The 18,914-nt window shown below is 35.4% G+C and overlaps 1 protein-coding gene across 1 annotated transcript; it reads right to left on the reverse strand.

Moving 5' to 3' along the window:
* Nucleotides 1-628: 628 nt before the first annotated feature.
* trappc11 (trafficking protein particle complex subunit 11) lies at nt 629-18,757 on the reverse strand. The gene is made up of 30 exons (XM_048176362.1): nt 18,602-18,757; nt 17,898-18,109; nt 16,923-17,092; nt 16,287-16,357; nt 16,085-16,199; nt 15,475-15,574; nt 15,088-15,161; nt 14,416-14,512; nt 14,054-14,187; nt 12,595-12,742; nt 12,412-12,505; nt 11,534-11,613; nt 10,535-10,613; nt 10,368-10,422; nt 10,086-10,231; nt 9,942-10,003; nt 9,652-9,784; nt 9,038-9,168; nt 8,805-8,960; nt 8,519-8,706; nt 7,025-7,173; nt 6,399-6,520; nt 6,186-6,305; nt 5,939-6,004; nt 3,890-4,046; nt 3,641-3,752; nt 3,266-3,357; nt 2,982-3,115; nt 1,658-1,825; nt 629-1,058 (listed from the first exon to the last, which is right to left on the reverse strand). Exons 2-30 carry the CDS (start codon nt 18,099-18,101, stop codon nt 1,017-1,019), a joined length of 3,399 nt encoding a protein of 1,132 aa, XP_048032319.1. The 5' UTR covers nt 18,102-18,109; nt 18,602-18,757; the 3' UTR covers nt 629-1,016.
* Nucleotides 18,758-18,914: the final 157 nt, after the last annotated feature.

Raw genomic sequence — 18,914 nt, forward strand, 5'->3', positions numbered from 1 at the left:
CACAATCAGACAACAGTGGTTATATATAAATATATTCTAATTTCTGATCAAAATTATTGCTAGGGACAAATCACTGTCACTGGATATTGGTAGGGACACATCCCTACTAAATTTTATGCCCCTGTAAGGATGGCAAGAAGTAACTGCTCACAAACATCCATTGCATATGGTGAATGCCCTAAGCTTAAACTTGCGGAAACTTGAGAAGTGCTCCGGATTCCTGCTGAGGATCAAGTTTCCCCTCACCTCCAAAACAGAAATGCTCAGAATAGTCACCATTTATTCTTATCCAAGAAGGCGTTTCATTTAAATATATGTCACAACTCCAATCACAACTCCATTTCATCCCAACTTTAAATCCCGCAGCTCACACTAGGTATTTGTATTACATTAGCATTGTTTTTAGATGACACCTTCTTAATATTCACAAGAAGATAATTTTAATGGTGAAATTAATGAAAAGGGTGGTGTAATTTAAATAACTGAAAAGTATATATGTATTAAAACTTTGTATAGAATACAGTTCGCCCAAATGTTGTGGTTATTTGCTATGACCTGTGAAGTTAAAATTCTGGCCAATCACACAGCACCTCTTAAAGGACACAAGCCACAACAACAACAAACAGTATCTTGACAACAAAGCAAAAACGTTTAATCACTTTCCACACGTTAATTTTGACAACAGCTAGTGCTATGTCAGTTTAATGACTTCTAACATTATTTAGCAGTTATGTAGTTTTAGTTACAAGGTCATTTTCATGAACATTTTAGACATTAGGATAACTGTAGATTAAATCTGTTAGATTAAAAACAAATCTTATGCAGGGCATCATTGTTTAACAAGCAACAACCTAGACGTCTCACACAACAAATAAATCAACTGAAATCTCTAATATTTCATTCACAATTTCAAATCATTAAGCTGTAAACATGTGTTCGCCAAGGAATGTTCTGCCTTCGTCCCGCAACGGTAACTATGACAACGCTCAGAGTTGGGAGATGTGCTCCTCTCTTCCTCATGCTGCTTCTATGGAAGTGTCTCCATTTCTGCCCTGAGGCTGAGAAATCAGAACAGACATGAGACAGCGACCATTACACTTCTGAAACATTCTCTCAATACTCCACACAAATTTATTTCATCCATTAAGGTTGGGCAGAATTTTTGAAATGGCTCCCATTCAATTCATGAGTTAGAATTTGAATCAAATTGGTCACACTAACAGGATGCTGAACTGGAATTTGAATTGGAATGACAGGAAGAGGAATTGCAATGCAATTCAATGAAATTCAACAGTCTCACAACAGAGGAATTTAATTAGTGCAACTATAGTTTTACAGGATTTTTTTTTCGAATGCATACATTTTTATATATTTTGAACAATATAATACATGCTTTCTACGAAATGAAAGTTAATTTATTGAATATTTTGAAAAATAATATTATATATAATAGCATCCTACAAAATGAAAGTTAATTTAGTAAATATAATGAAAATAAAATATGACTGATAACTCTTTAATAAAAATCTGTATTTAATTTATATTTTCTGGAAAAACCCCATGTTTTATGTATGATCATTTATAATTAATTGAATGGTACACAACATTATCTTATATCCAGATTCATATATAATTTGTTGCATGTCTGAATATTTACCTTTACGAAGATGCGTGAAGGCAGAAAACGGCGCAGCAGTTGACTGGAGATGTTTGGAAAGCGCATCAGGTTGATGTTGAGCTGAGGGAGGACTTGATATCCCGCCATCAGAGGATAGAAATTATACAACATCTCCTGTTCTGCACCCGGCAAAATCCTCATTCGCACCTGCACACAAATACAGAATGAGAATGAGACCTTCTGAGTAAGTGTGGTGGCAGTTGGAACAGCAGATTTTTTAAGTGCTGTGGGAAGTATAACATTGATTTGTTGATAACCAAACACATTTTTATTTTTTATTTGCTTCCTGGGTTACCTTTTAATGAGGAATTAGCTTCACTCTATGTATAGCTTTCGGACACCCTTGGACTAAGTGTGAGTGAATTTACTCTGGATCAGGGTTATTATAGTTAAATTAAAACTGAAACTAAAACCCTAAGAAAAACAAAATAATTTCCATTACTTGAAAATAAACATTAACTGAAATGGGACTGCAGATGAAAATTAGCCAGAATGGCTAAGTCTGGCACATTTACATAGGAGACTTGTTTACTTGTGTTAATTAATGTGCATTGTCCTCTTTTAAAAATAAATAAATAAATAAAATAACACAAAAAAACTTTAACTTATTTTATTTCAGCTAGATGCCAAGGCAACATTTCTTATTTTAATTTAGTTTAACGAGGTACTACTCAACCTTGATTTATACAGTAACAGGAGTTGAACCAAAGTGCTTTACAGCACACATTATATACTTTTTGTTGAAGCCCAGGGGCCTCTGGTTATCTTAAGGCACCCCTGGGACCAGGTTTTCCCAAACAGGGGTTCAAGAGGAAACTGCAGGGGGTTTGTGAGCTGTTAAAAAACTAATAATTGATTAAACTGAATGCAACATTAAAATAAAAAAAAAATGGGGCAGCAAAATAACTCAAAATAAACTGAAATAGCAATGTATCTTATCAAATTGCAATCAAATCAAAGGCTGTGATTTAATTATAGGTAAAGAGCAGCAATGTATGGTTTTAAGAGGGTGAACACCCTTAGAAGTAAATATTTCTATTAGCAGTAGAGTCTTTCTTCGTGTCTGGATGTCTCAGAAGTTGAAATATGACACAATTTCATATGAAATGAAATGTCATAATCATATCACAGATCAAATTGCAATACATGACAAAAATCACAATATAAGTCCTGCAGTCCTATAGAAACACCCAGATGCTATAAAATATATATTAATGCTAATGAATATCATATATTCATTTAGTTTAGTATTCACCAAATAAAATGTATGTGAAGGACGCATTAAGCCAACTTCTGCACTGACCTGTTTGAGTCCACTAAACATAAATGCATCGCTGGGCTCCACGCTTATCTCTACATCCTGAACCAGCCCGGTCCGATTCTCCAGGTGGTACCGAACAGGTAAAGACTCACGCACACGACCAAATGATGGCAGCTCTACAAAAAGAGAAAGCAAAAGAGGACGAAGAGAATGAATTTATAAGAAAGAAAATACAGTGAAAAGAACTCAGATGAGTCAGTCTATATCACTGAATTAAATTTAATAAAAATAAAACTCAGTTATTTTGTTTGTTTTGTTTGACTGACCTGCATGGACATACAGAGGAATATTCTCTACCATCACATGTGGCAGAATAATGATCGTTCTCACCACTGATGTCTCAGAAAATGTTGACTTTCTGGATAAAAAAAAATATTATGCAGGAAATTAAAATCTGTTTTAATTAGTTACAGATCAGGGTTATCACAGTATACTAAATCTAAAATCATAAAAAAATTGTTTCTTGAAATAAAATGAACGTTTACTGAAATATACAAACTTATTTTATTTCAGCCAGTTGCCAAGGCAAAGTTTCTCATTTTCATTTCATGAAATGCATGAAAAACGGGTAAATACATCACTTTCAGTGTAACATACAGGAACATTCTGGGTAAATTTGAGAATGCAAAGAGCACCATCACCTCTTCCAGGAGATGATGTACTGTCCAGAAGCGACAGTACTGGTACCGTTCTGAACAGGAGGACATTTGAGCAGGAAACACTCACTGGCACACTCGCTGGTCTGCAGTGTGACTGGATACATGACAGAACATTTACAGTATTAACAGCATACTGGAGGTCCTGAAATATTGTCTGCATGAATGAATAACCAAAGTCGAGATAATAAATGCATTTATTAAAATATAACTATCAGAAATTAAGTTCCCCACCCCCTTCTACTTGACTCTGCGGCTGATCGATGGCAGTCATACTGGAGGCCAGCTGTACTTCACTGTTCACCAGCTCGATTGGCCACGGAGACGCACTCAAAATATCCATCATAAGCAAGAACGGGATGTCCACGTATACACGCTCCAAATGCTCAAACTGACACACACAAACACAAAAGTGTTTACCAACCTTATAAAATATGTGCTTAAAACTGAACATTTAAAGGGACATTTTATACAAAATTGTAAAAATTCTGTCATCTATAGAGTGGAACAGTGCCAGTCGACTTTTTCAGTGGTATTGGTTCCTTAAGTATTTTTCCATGCATTTCTCCCATAAGGATTTCAAAAAGTCTTTGTTAAAGCGTTATAAGCCATGAACCAAGCCAAGCAGCTACGAGATGAATCATAACATTACAAACTATGGGTGGGAATCTTTTGGTACCTCACAATTCGATTAAAAATTGATTCTCTATTTTGAATCAAATTTCGATTCAATATATGCATAGATTTGATTCTAGTTCACTGTTTTGTGTTACTTTTCCTATTTGACTGCGGTTTAAAAGGTCTTGAAAAAAAAAAAAAAACACTGTATTAAATGTTTAGTCAAAAGCAGTAAGTTTTTTTTAATTAACAATGAAACAGACAACAACAGTTCATGAGGCTGCTTTCCCTTTAAAAATGAATGCACAGATCTAATATACTGTCACACATCTGATTTTCTCCTGTTTACATTCGTGTAGGACATAACAGACTGTGTTTACGTGAATAATCCACACTGAATTCGGGATGACATGCATCTGAGAGGCGGCGTCTGTTAGCGTTTTATTAATCACAATAAGCTGCGAAGGAGGACAAATTTTTCACAGCTTATTGTGATTAAGAACACTCTAACGTGTCAATACGTTTAAGTAGTATTGCAAAGTTAAAGAAGTGTGCCACTTTAGAAAATCGATTTTTGAAATTTGTGAATCAATGCAAATCTGTAGAAGATAGAATAGTGAGTCATATGTAAATCAATTTTTTCTCCCCATCCATATTACAAACTTTGATTTGAAGCAAAAAAAGTATTTGAAAATCTTACAAAAATACAAGTACAAGATTGTGTACTACTTAACAGCTTTAGTGGTAGAAAGAACTACAATACCATTATAAATTAAATTCATGCAGGCTGACAGTTTCAGCAGAAGCAAATACTATCGAATACAAACCTTGTAGCTCGCAGTGTTATTAAAAGTGTATGTTATTGTTAAAAATCAATTTCCCTGTGGAGAAATTGAATGGAGTTTTATGTTAAGACGACTGTTGCACTATATTCATCTTCATGTCGTTCCAAACCCATGTGAGCTCCAAAAATGATGGAATAAAGGATTATTATTAAAGCAACAGCACACACTGCAAAAAAAAAAATTAAAAATTCTTGCTCAGTATTATTGTCTTGATTTCTTGTACAAATATCTGAACATTCAAATATCTGATTTTTTTTTTTTTATTATTTAAATTAAGTAAGTTTATGCTTAAAACAAGAACCAATATCTGCCAATGGGATCATAAAAATAATTGTATTTTCTCTTTGAATTAAGTTTATTTTTCAGACCTCATTGTTTTTAAGCATAAACAATCAGTTTTTCAGAAAACAATCACATTACATCTTATGTAATTTTGCTTCTCCAGTAAATGCATCTTTGATATAAGAACGTTTAGATATTTGTACTGTAAATCAAGACAAAAATACTAGGTAAGAAAATCATTTTTTGTAGTTTAGGGGGAAGTTCACCACGGTCTGTTCCTCACACATAGCTATCGCATGACTTCTGAAGAAAAGGAATATAGCGCACAAGTCATGTGGGCTACTTTTATGCTTTTTGTCATTTCTGGAGCTTGACAGCTATCCCTATTCACTTCCACAGTATGGAAGTTCTTTTTGTGTTCCATGGAAGAAAGAAAGGCATTTGGGTTTTGAACAACATGAGGGTGAGTAAATGATGATAAGTTTCATTACTGAAATCGTAATATATCATTCAAGTGTACAGGTAGGGGAGTTCTTACCTTACTAGACACAAACTTCATAGCAACCTCAAAGGGAACAACCGTTTCTACAGTAACAGTTTCATCCTACAGGTGAAAAACAAACAAACCAACTCTGTGAGTGAAACTGAATACCGGTGCAAAGATTATACCACAAGAAAACTGGGTTAGGGGTGAAGTTTATGTTTGGCTCTGACATAATCTTCACAAAACTATTTCTCAGTATTCAAGGAATTGTGTGTTGGGTGTTAGGTTGTGTGTTGCATACTTTGTGACACTTGCAGGTGATGTCCTTGCCCTCGACTGTGGCACTCACAGAATAGGCTACGTGAAACAATAATATTCTGGATCCTGTGCTCACACAGCGGATATACAGGGGCTTCACAATCTGACACACAAGAAAACATGTACACAACATTATACTGGAGTGAAGATTTCAATCAATTTAATCTTTAAAAAAAACAGTGCAAAGATTCTGTACCTTCTGTCCAGGTTGCAGATCTCCGAGGGGAATGTCAGGAAGCAGGGCAGGATGAGAATCATCACACACCTCAGAGCCATTTAGTGTGATTTGGGTCGACTGTGTGAGATTGGCATCCTGACCTAATTGAAACAATAGAAATATACAATAAACAAATGAACGTTTTTGCATTTTACTGTGCTGCCTTCCATTGTTTTCTATACAAACACACTCTAAAATATACATCTGTGACTAATGCGCTCTTATCTCGCTTGCGCATTACAGCGTTCTAAAAACGCGTGTTATTTTTCCATTCCTCTGCCCTGCCTCTTGCATTTTTAAATGGAAAAATATGTTCTGTGTGGACTGGGCACCTACTTTTTCAGTACAATTTGCAAAATATACTGTAGTAGTCAGCATGAAATGAAATCTGTTTTCTAAATGTGTGTTACTGATCCTAATATGAATGATTTATTCATGTATGCATTTATTTTTTTTTCTTATTTCCCTTGTATTTTTTAAAGGGGACCTATTATGCCACATTTTGGAAGATGTAATATACATCATCTGTTGTTACTGTTGAGTAAAAACATTTAGTAAAACACAAGGTGTTTTTCCTTCTATTTTATTTAAGATTTCATGAGTACCTGGTTTGAGGCCTGCAGTAAGTTTGATGTCTTTGGCCACAGTGTCCTCTTCTGATTGGATGGTAACAGTCATACAGTACATCTCATTGGTCAGTGTTGGAGGCTCATGAGTCAGCTGTACAGAGACTTTGGGCACTCTGGAGATGATCCTACAAGGCATGATGTGAAGAAAAACATCACCATTTTATATTTATACATTTGAAATTGTATCCAAAAGAGGCACTTCTAAGAACATGATTTAAGAAAGTAACTTGACTTTAAAGTTCTGCAATAGCATGCATTTAGAGTTCTTTTTTCTAAATGCATGTTATTGATCTCATCCATCCATGGTTTTTTTTTTTTACTTCTTTGTAATTCTTAAAAGGGATAGTTTGCCCAAAAATTAAAATTCTGTCATTTACTCACCCTCATGTCATTCCAAAACTGTAAGACTTTCGTTCATCTTCAAAACACAAATAAAGGTATTTTAATGAAATCTGAGAATTTCTGTCCCTCCATTGACAGTCCATGCAGGCAAGACACTTTTATGCTTCAAAAAGTTCATAATGAGATCGTAAAACTAATCCATACAAATCAAATTTTCTGAACAAAACAATACTTTATACAGATTTAATTTAGGCTTTTATTCACATATAAACATTCATCAACGCACATATCAGTTGTGGTAAACGAAAGCTCAAGCATGTTTGCTTGACGTGCGAGAACCAATGAGGTTCATTCTCGTGTGTTATACAGCACGTTTGAGCTTCTGCAAGAACCAAAGTTTGCTCTCGCGTGTCAAGCAGGTTCGGTTGAGCTTCTGTTTTATGTTTGCTGATCAATGTTTATATGTGAATAAAAGCCCAAATTCGATCTGTTCATCATATTAAGTATTGTGTCTCTTCAGAAGACTTGGAGTAAACCGTTCAATTCATTTGGATTAGTTTTACAATCTCTTCATAAATTTTTTTAAGCATCAAAATGGTAGTTGTGTGGACTGCCAATGGATCTCTCAGATTTCATTTTAAATATCTTAATTTTTGTGTTTTGAAGATGAACGAAAGTATTGCGGGTTTAGAATGACATGAGGGTGAGTAACTGATGACATTTTTTTGGGGGGGGGGGGGGGACTAACCCTTTAATCAAAGCATATAATAACTTTGTCAGCATATCTTTTGTTAAAAAGACAGACTTCTCTCTGGTGACATATGAACTTCTTAAATCATTTGGTCCTTTTAAAATCTTCCATTGTCTTGCAATCAACTGCAAGATCACATTTGCCTCTACCCAATGAAAAACAGATGAATAGTACCAAGTTCCACCTTACATTTTTTAATAATATAATCTGTTACACTCAGACGTATGTCACAATATGTAAGAAAAGATCTGTCACTTCTTTTGATTCATAGCGGTATTAACAATGAAAGAAAATGAACTACACGTTTAAACAAAAAATATATTCTGTACTGACTGACAGAGACATACTACATTTGCTGATATTTTTTTTTAACTTACATAGTGCTGGACTGTATAGACACTGTGTCCCAATCCACATGCTGTTCTGGGAGGCGTGTCCTCCTCTTAAAGGAGCGGGACGCCTGTAAAGTCTCATGGGAAGAGGCCGCGTCTCCCCAGCCACCCCGCCAGTTCAGATAGACGTAGCGCCCCGACTCTCTGCCTAACATGAATCCCACACTCGTGATCTGAATGACAAATACAGACAAAAATAAAACAAAACCTACTATGTACTAATTGTGGCACCATTAGATCTGTTGAATTTAAACCAATGAAATATTTTTACCTCAATCTTCTTTCCGACATCTTCCGTTTTGGCTACAAATTTGAAGCAATATTTGCGGGTTTTGCCGGGGACAAGACACATGTTCTCCTGGCTGGAAGGTTCTAGAATATCCTTCCCTTTAGAGGCATCCTCCAGCAAACAGTACTGATTATACTCCTGTAATTCAAATGCAGCCATTAAGAAAAAAGCCAAAATTCATGGAGTGATGTGCGTCTATGTTAGGTGTGCTGTACCTGGTTGCTGAGGCTGACACACAGCTTTGAGAATCGCACAGGATGTGGGCAGTCGGCTCTCACATAGACGTGTAGTTGGACAGGCTCATCTATGTGGAAACTAGGGGACAGGAACTTGGCCTTGCACTGAACTGAGAGGAGGACATGAACATAAACATCATTACGTTTTGTTCCATAAAGTTAGCCAAATAAAAACAACAACAACATATACAATATCATACAGAAGTTTTTTTAAATTAATACTTTTATTCAGCAAGATCGCTTTAAATTGATCAAAAGTAAAGACAAGTATCAGTTTTCACAGAAATATTAAGTATTGAACATTGGTAAAAATAAGGAATGTTTCTTGAGCAGCAAAACAGCATATTAGAATGATCTCTGAGGATCATGTGACACTGAAGACTGGAGTAATGATGCTGAAAATGCAGCTTTGCAGGAATAAATTAAAATATATTAAAATAGTAAACAGTTATTTTAAATATACTAATGTTTCATAATATTACTGTTAATATTTATGATCAAATAAATGCAGCCTTAGTGAGTATAAGAGAATTGCTGTTAGTTTTTTATGTTTTGTATTCAATAAATTTAGACCAATCAGCTCAAAAGCTCACCAAAGGGAACATAGTCCTGGACCTCAATGGTGATCTCATTACTGCCGGCCAGAGAGATGCGGTCACTCCACAGCGTCTGGGCTGCCTTCACGGAGACCGGGTCACAGTCTGGTTCAGGCTCTGGAACTTCATTCTGGCAATCGCAAAAGAAAATATCAACTTTATAACCTCTACTAACACACCATATCTATCTAGAGTGGGACTTTCAGAATATTAAGTACGAAAAACATAAATGAGATGATAAACATTTTTCAACTATAGTGCCCTGTGAACAATATTTCTATACATACCATGAGCACTTTAATCAGATTCTTTTCAATCCTCGACTTCTGCTCTTCAGGGAGGACAGAGGCTAAGCACACACATATACACTTGTTAATACAGTTACTTTTAAATGTGGTGAAGCTGAGAGTCAATACATGGTATTCAAGTACCTCTGCCCACAAGCTCCATGGAGTATGTGATATAGTCTTTCACTTGACCCATGAGGTAGGAGCACTTCAGAGCCGTGCACAGGATAGATGTCAGCAGAGACCACCAGCGCTCCGTACGGTAGTCACACATAACATAATCCAACAGTCTGGGGAGTCATAATACAACAGTTATATGTATGGAACAGCTATAAACTCATATTAGGAATACAGCTAAATGCTATTGACAAAAGCAGAGCTGTAGCTGTGTATACTTGAGCGTAGTGTATTCTGAATTTAACTCACTTTAATGCTTTGGTGTAGTCTTTTGCATGATAATACTCCTCTCCCATCTGAACCACTGCATAGGGAGACAGAAAAAAAGAGCAAGAATGTTATTGTTTTACTATGCAATTAAATAAAGAACTGAAAATCTGGTTGATGAACGTTTGAAAGTGTTTTTCTGGACTAACTGAGATGGCTCTTCATTCGTGGACACTTGTACTTCTTAAACTGGGCGACAGCGTTACTGAGGAGAGCAATGATCAGCTCCTGACATCAGAAACACACACATACAACCATTAAGAGAGGAATATTGTTGTTTTTATTAGGGATGCACCGAAATGAAAATTCTGGGCCGAAACCGAAAATTCTGGATGCATTTGTCCAAAAACCGAAAATGAACCGAATTTTTTCTAATAATTATTAATTTCTTTTTTTAAATGAGTTTTTTTATAATTTTATTAATATTAGACTTTTTAATTAAATTCAATAATTTTATTGAATCTGAATTTAAAAAAAATACAAGCCAATAAAATACAATAACCACACTTTTATTTAAAGTAACACACCAAAATTGGACAGAAAATATGTTAAAATAATATTAAATATCAATATATTATTCTTCTTTCAGTTCTATGTCAACAGAATCAGATTTAACAGATTTATTTTTTGATAAATTATCAAAATAAAGTATAGTCCTACAAAACTATTATTAACAGAGCATGTGAGTAGAGTGTAGCGGGAAGCAGATCAGTGAATGATAGGGTAGTGTCATTTTACCAGTGTTGCCCAACACCGCTATACCAACAGGAACAAGTCTATTACAGAGAAATTTCATGTCGACACATTATTTGAGCAGACTTTGCTTTTCTGGTGAGCGTGAACACTCAGAGGCGGGGAAGGGCAGCATATATTTCTGCATCATATTTTTCCAAAATTTCAGTGCATCCCTAGTTTTTAGATGTAAAACATAAAATATAACTGTTCAAATTCCAAAAACAAGGTCCTCAGCATTCCTTATAATTCCTTATTCCTCATGACTGACTCACTTTGAGAATTCAGAACTTTCTGACCCGAATATTCTCATGTTAAAAAAACATGAGTCTGAAATCAAATTCACAAATGAACCTAAACATGTAACTTAATGTATGTCAAGAAATAACAAGTATTGCAAATATTTAAAGTCCCACCGAGTGAAGCACATCTCTTTCTTTGACTTGAAGAGCGAGGATGCCTTGTTTCTCCTTCTCAGAGTCAGGAGGGTCAATGCCTGAGGGTTAAAGGTCACTGGGTCAGAAATAAGACTTTCAAGCTTTATATTATACATGATACCAACAACTCATGCCATTTTTCTATATTTTGTTTGTTTGTTTTTAACACCATGTTAGCATCAGGGCTATTTACATGGCAGTCAATATCACAATCCATAACATTTTTTTTTACTATATTTTAAAGTCATTACTATGTTTAAAGTAAACTGACTCACAAATGAACTATTTGAGTGAATAAAAACATGTCTGGTTACAAAAAAACACTACTTTTAAAAATTATACTTTGCATAAAGAAAAGTCTATTTTAAAAGGAAATTGCAATAGTGACTTTTAATAGTCTTGGAAAAATCTAATCAATAAAAGTTTTATAATATAATATGATACAATTATTTTAGGGGCACATATAGAATATGGCACTAAAAATGAAATGATTTATTTTTTGTTTTATTGTTGTTGGTGGGGATATTAAATTATTGATAGGGCAAGTATAAACCCAATTTGGCAGGCAGAGGTTTTTTTTTGTTTTGTTTTACATTACATTACAGTAGTAAGAATTAGATTTTTATTCATCCACATTATGGTAACAAGGACTCAAGGAATCAATATGCTTAATATTCATGAAGATAATAATAATAAAAATTCTATAATAAAATATAACAATATACAATAATATAATTTAACATAATATATAATAATAATAATTAGCTTTTTGGGATTTTGGGTGAAACATGACATGTTTTGTGAGATTCACCCAAAGACCCAGGAAGGGTGATAGTGCTTCCTAAGCCATTACTCACTCTGATGTCCCTGTCTCCAAGGTCTCTGTCCGTAGAAGTCTAGAGCTCCGGAGGGGGTCTCTAATGGGTCAGGTGCAGGGTAACCTATGCCTGGCTAGAACAGGACCAGTGGGAGATTTTGCATCACAAACTCAAATAAATTCAGATGACATCAATGATGCATTGCATTGTGGGTAGCAGTACCTCATGGCCACAGAGCTGTCCCGCTTGCTGCTTACGTTCCTGTGCATAATAAGCAGCCTGTTGATAGTAGAACCCTGGGTTCTGGGTCTGGATGGCAGTGAGGCCCAGTTTAATGGCTTCATCGAACAGATCACCAAATGACTGAAACCTACAGAGAGAAATCAAGAGTGTGCATTTATGAATAAAACCAAAACAAGAGGTACAAAACAAAATTAATATTCTAAACTTAGCTTTTCTTTTTTGTATATACTGTACATATGGCGAGCTAGTACTAAGTTTGTTGAGCAACATACTCTGAAAACATTACGCAATGAGGCAGTTGGTGCGCTGTTTTATTCTTACCTCATTACATAAATGTTACGCATTCATAATGTCTGCTGCATTTTGGCATTTCTGAAGAAAATGTGAGTGGTGCTTGCTGTGATGTTGAAAGAGAGCCAACCCGTATGTCTGTAAATTATTCTGGTGCTGAAATATGGCTTGTTCATGTTGATATACAGTTGTTAGGTTGCTCTAAATGTTTGCCAAGGTGTGGCTAGACATTTACAACATTGACAATTACAGACTCGATGTCCATCCTAATAATAAAAGCCAACCTCAACATCTCTATGATGTTGTAGAGTTGTAGGACGGTCTAAATGGTTGCTAGGGTGTGGTTACGCAGTTTCCAGGCTGATACTTCAAGGCTGCTGACAGCCTGAGTCAGAAAAGCCCACCCACATGTCTCTACAATGTTCTGGAGCTGAGATATGTCTGGTTTATTGAAAATATCCCACTCCCTCTACAATGTTCTGGTTCAGAGATATCCCTCTCCCTCTTTTCCAGTGGAAGTCTATGGGGTTGGTTTGACCACTTACAACCCTTTTCATTAGTTAACATCAGTTAACTACTTTAGTTAACATGAACTAAGAAAGAACAATACTTCTACAGCAGTTATTAATCTTCGTTTATGTTAATTTCAACATTTACTAATACATTCTTAAAATCAAATGTTATATTTGCTAACATTTGTATTAACTAACATTAACAAAGATTAATAAATTGCTGTAACAAATGTATTGGTCATTGTTAGTTCATGTTACTTAATACATTAACTAATGTCAACAAATGAGACCTTACTGTAAAGTGTACAATAATAATAATAATAATAATAATAATAATAATAATAATAATAGAAATATTCAATGGATCCCATTCTATCAGAAATAATACATATCCGCAATAATCTATGTCTACACAATGGGCAGGACATAAACTAACTAGAAACACATGGCATCAATAAGAGAACAATAAAATCATTTAACCTACAAATCATATAGTAATATAGTCTGTGACTTTTTTTTAGATGTTTATTTTTTTTTTTAGATTAGTTTTAAACCCAAAACCCTTTACCAGAGTTAATATCTTCATCCAAGAACATGAAAAAGGAATGCATGCATATGGCAGGGTTGAATCTTACTGTTTAGACATCCAGGCGGTGTGTTCGAATGCCAGCTCAGCGCTACCAATTTTCTTCTTGCACAGGTCGATGTGTTTGCGGAACTGAGCGATGGCGTCCAAGGGGGTGTTGTGCTGAAAGCACAGCCTGCAGATCTGCAAGAGAAGACCACCGTTAGACACTAAATAAAGAGACCTCTGAACCAAGTGCAACTGAACATGACAGTGCTATTTAGAAGAAAATGAAAACAGGAAATGAACTCTGGCCAGTTTCCTGTGTGATGTTTACAGCTGTTTAGATGACACTTCATACTGGCTGTGTCTCAAAACCTTATGCAAGCACCACTCACACTTTCTTCAGAACATCTAAAAAATATAGTTTACCTTGTAGTTGATGAATCCAGCCATGGTTTTGATCTCAAGCATGTTGGTTTCATGAGCTCTGAGTTCATGAATGAGACTATAAGCAGTCCTGTAATATCTGTGTGACAGAACACATGACATGTGTGAGGGTCCTTATAAATAAATACTAAATATTTACTTAGTCAGTGAAGTGATATATTTCATTTTTGACAGGAATGAAAACGAGGCTGTGAGGGATAGAAACACAGTGCATTCAACGGATTGTACTGTTGTTTAACATAGATTGTCCAGCTGAAGAAATGTCTTTAGGAAAAAAACATTCAGTAGACAAAAAAATCCATAAAACAGTTTTTAAAGTTGTGAAATTATGTGATCTAGGACCTTACAAGTTTATCCCTCACAGCTTTTTCTTCATATCCCTTAAATTCAATATGGCGTCTAACCTGAATAAGGGCTATGGGTTGGCAACCTTAGGAAGGGGTAATCATTGTCATGAGAGTGATAAGAGCAAGACTAGTATTATATTTTATTATCATTATATAATAGCTTTTTAATACTAAGGGGCTGGGGATGATTAACAAGAAAACAATTTACATGGCAATTCACATTAAGAAGCTTCCCAACCCCTGATGCAGGCAAATAAAATGTTAAATGTTTACATAAAATGTAAAAACTCCTGTTAACAGCACTTACTTGAGGGCGTTCTGAGTGTCCTGTTTTAGTTCACTAAAGAAGCCCATCTTGAACTGGTGCCTGACAAACAGCAACTAGAATTCAAAGCATTCAAGGGTTGTGTGTAAGTTGGGCTTTTTCACATTTCAACAGACTAATAAACCAAGAGACATAATAAAATAATAATTGCTGATTACTTATTTTGCGTGAGGCATCTGCACACCCTATTCTTTATGTAGCTATGCTTTCATGAGAGGCTAAATAACTGTTTCAGAATTATTTTAGTGTTTTTGCATTGGTTTTAATGCCTCTATTTGAGTGTCACAAACTGCACATACTTGCACAAAGGTTAAAAGTTATTTAGTATAAATTCAGGTGTTTTTATTTCAAGAATGGATTCCAGGTTACCTGGTGTGTAGTTTTGTTGAGAAACTCCTTGTGAGATTTCACTCTCCTGATCTCATTATAATAGTAGGTCTGTGCATGTTCGTAGAATGCATTCTCCAACCTGCAGGCATATAAATACAAAACGCACAAAATTGTCTGTCAATAGCTTCTGTCACTTTCTTTCATGTATTCTGGGCTGCGATTGAGGCAGTATATACCATTTTTCAATTTTTAACAACAACACCTTTATAAACATAACACAAATTTAAATAAAATTGACCTTTATATTTATGTTTTTTTTTGTAGTCTAAAATTATTTTATGATAAATTATATTAATATTTTTATTAACATATTCATAAAACATCTTGTGTTTTTATTGTTGTATTCTAATGAGTATTTAGCCAAGGTGCAAAAAAGCATTTATAAACCAGTTCATAAATATTGGTTCAGCATATTAGTTATTAGATACCCCAATATGCAACTGTTTTCTATATATATATATAATATATATAAAGTCGACCTCTTCTTGCAACCCAGCAAAGTCATTTGTGACATTATCACATACGCAGATAGATCTAATTGGGTCATTCAGGTAGAATGAACACACACACCACATCTAGAGAGACTAACCTTATGATGTATCCCACCAGGTGGTCAGTATGGGGCAGGACAAACAGGGACTTCCCAGACAGGTCACAGGCACCACATAGAGCAGAAGCCCTCTCAGATGCCACCAGATCTTCACCTAAGACACAACCACATCTTCACCCATCAACATCTACCCAAGACATAGATTGAAGTCCCTGAAGCATGGATTTGAGTTTTGTGATACCTGGTGGGAGAGGAGTCTTCTTCTGAATCAAAACAACAGCGACCTTCGTGTTTCTTCCTTGTAAACTTGTCCTGTGAGAAAAAATATATATCTCAGACCTGACATCAACAAACAACAATAAAAACACCTGTTAGGTAAATGAGATTTTGGGCAAATCCTAGGTGTTTTGGATTTTGTCACAACTTTTTTTTAAAGAATTTTTTATTTATTTAATGATGCATCAAATTGATCAAAATTGACAGTAAAGACATTTATAATGTCACAAAGTATTTACATTGCAAATAAATGCTATTCTTTTGAACTTTGCATTCAAAGAACCCTAAAAAATGCATCACAGTTTCCACAAAAATATTAAGCAGCACAAGTGTTTTTGATTTTTATAATAATAGTAAAAGTTTCATGAGCAGCATATCAGCATATTAGAATGATTTCTGAAGGATCATGTGACAATGAAGACTGGAGTAATGATGCTGAAAATTTAGCTTTGCATCTCAGGAATAAATTGTATTTCTGATCAAATAAACGCAGCCTTGGTTAGTACCGACTCTCCCTCCTGTCCCCGCTAGTTTTAGAACAACAGAGTAGCTGATTGTTGGACGACTAGTTGACCATCATGACACTTTCATAAAACTGTACCTGACAATTTCGACTTTGGTAGCACATTCGGACTGCTTTTCCTTCCATTGCGGATCATCCCAGTCCAGCTCATAAAACAGCACGACCAGTGCAGGCACCAAGTTGAGATGTTTGTTCATCCATCCAGTTTTCAGAATCCCTTTAGGGATGTACCACTCATACGATGTTCTCTGACATGAAAACAGAGAATGTTAGCATTCTAAAGCCAATGTAGTCACACAAAAGCCAAGAAATGGCAAAAGTTAAATTAATTTGTTTTCTAAGGAGCGTAAATCATTTTATCTAAAGGCAACAGGCAAATTAAAATAGACTCTCTAAGCTAGTGATGTGGAAATAGTCATTGATGCTTTTATCTTTTTCTGTTTAGATTATTGTCATGCCATCTATTTTGGGACCTGTCTTGCTCATGTTGCACATCTCCAGCTAGCACAAAATGGCACGGCAAGGATGCTTATGAATGCTAAGACGACTGACCATATTATTCCATTGTTATCCTCAATGGGCTGGCTACCCGTTCAATATAGGATTCATTACAACATTTTGATATATGTTTTTATAGCAATCTACGGGATGGCTCAAGAATATTTAGTAGAGTTTATTAAGCATTGTAATTCAAGATTAATGCTAAGATCCTCAAATAAGCTCCTTTTAACAATTCACTGAGTGCATCTCAAATCAAAGGGTGACCACGCCTTTTCTGTTGGTGGTACAAGACTAGTTAGGTTAGATCATACCCAACTTTAAATATTTTTAAAGACTGCTTAAAGTCATACCTGTGCTTGCTTGCCTTTTGACACATTATTTTATTGGTTTGCTGTGTTTTTTTTCTGTTTTCACACTGTATTTATTATTAATTGTTTATATTAGTTGCATTGTTCAGCACTTTTGAGTTAATGTGTAGCCTGAAAGGTACTTTATAAATAAGTAATTACAAATGCAAAATCTTTAGAAGGTTTCATAGCTCTTTTGCCTCACCTTGGTTCTGCACTTTGGATACTCATGGTCTCCTGGTAGAACTTTGAATGAGATGGGTACTCTGTCTGCCCGCCGGTTAGCACAGAAAGCATCCCATATGGCCCTGTGGATGGCATTATAAACCACATCCAGGCCTGTCAGAGCCACAAAGGCCATGGGCCTGCAGCACAGCTCTGGAGGAAGATCCCATTGCGCTGGACTCATGATACCGCCTGGCCAGCAAAAAAAATCAACACAAATCAAGTCAACATACACAGAATAGAACCACAATCAGATACAAATAACAAAAAGAAATTCTAGATCATTTCTCTTATTTAAGTTTTTCATTGGCCAATACTGATAATCAACTGAACACAAACACAAAGAGATAGACCATAGTTTATGGAACTATGGTTTATGTTCAAGGATCCTGCAGATAGTGACTTTAACAACAGAAAACTCGGAATATGAAGACAGTGGCTCAATGACACATGCATACATAAATCTTTTTATTTATATTTGAGAAGTTCACAGTTTTGCAGCAAACGGTCAAAGAATAAACCGCAAAGCAGCTGATTTCTTCAGTTGTCATCCGTGACAGCTGATGCTATTCTGTAAATGCTAAAGCTAACACTCAGTAACAGCCTGTTCAACAGCATCAATATGCCTAGCGGCGCTGTCACTTACAACGTTTAACATTAGTCTATGAGCTGAAATGTATTTACCTTTAAGTTCAAGTAGTGTTTTGCTCGGTTTTCAGCAGGCTGGCCAACATTTATATACAGCTCTTGCTTATAATTCAAACCCCACCTTCATCATAACACATGACTGCTTTTTTTTTTCTTTCTGCGGCTTTTGCGCGTCGTTTTCTAGGAGACTGGTCTCTTTACCGCCACCTGCACTTCACGAGCTCTATAAAACAGTTGTGAGAAAAGTGTATCGATCAGAAATTTCAAGATGACCCTTGTTGTTGAAGAATTTACGTGTGTTTGTTTAATGGGGTTATTAACCATTTTTTCCAAGTAGAGTTAGAATGCA

The sequence above is a fragment of the Megalobrama amblycephala genome, linkage group LG23 (assembly GCF_018812025.1).
Source record: "Megalobrama amblycephala isolate DHTTF-2021 linkage group LG23, ASM1881202v1, whole genome shotgun sequence".
NCBI classification, from domain to species: Eukaryota; Metazoa; Chordata; class Actinopteri; order Cypriniformes; family Xenocyprididae; genus Megalobrama; species Megalobrama amblycephala.

What these genes read in the sequence shown, in the direction of transcription:
- trappc11 (XM_048176362.1), bottom strand. Translation starts at nt 18,101, where the DNA reads ATGAGTCCAGCGCAATGGGATCTTCCTCCAGAGCTGTGCTGCAGGCCC. An exon ending in CTGGTGGGATACATCATAAG is followed by an intron (nt 15,575 to 16,084) that starts GTTAGTCTCTCT and finishes ATATGCCTGCAG; the next exon opens with GTTGGAGAATGCATTCTACG. An exon ending in GTGTCAGCCTCAGCAACCAG is followed by an intron (nt 8,961 to 9,037) that starts GTACAGCACACC and finishes TTTGAATTACAG; the next exon opens with GAGTATAATCAGTACTGTTT.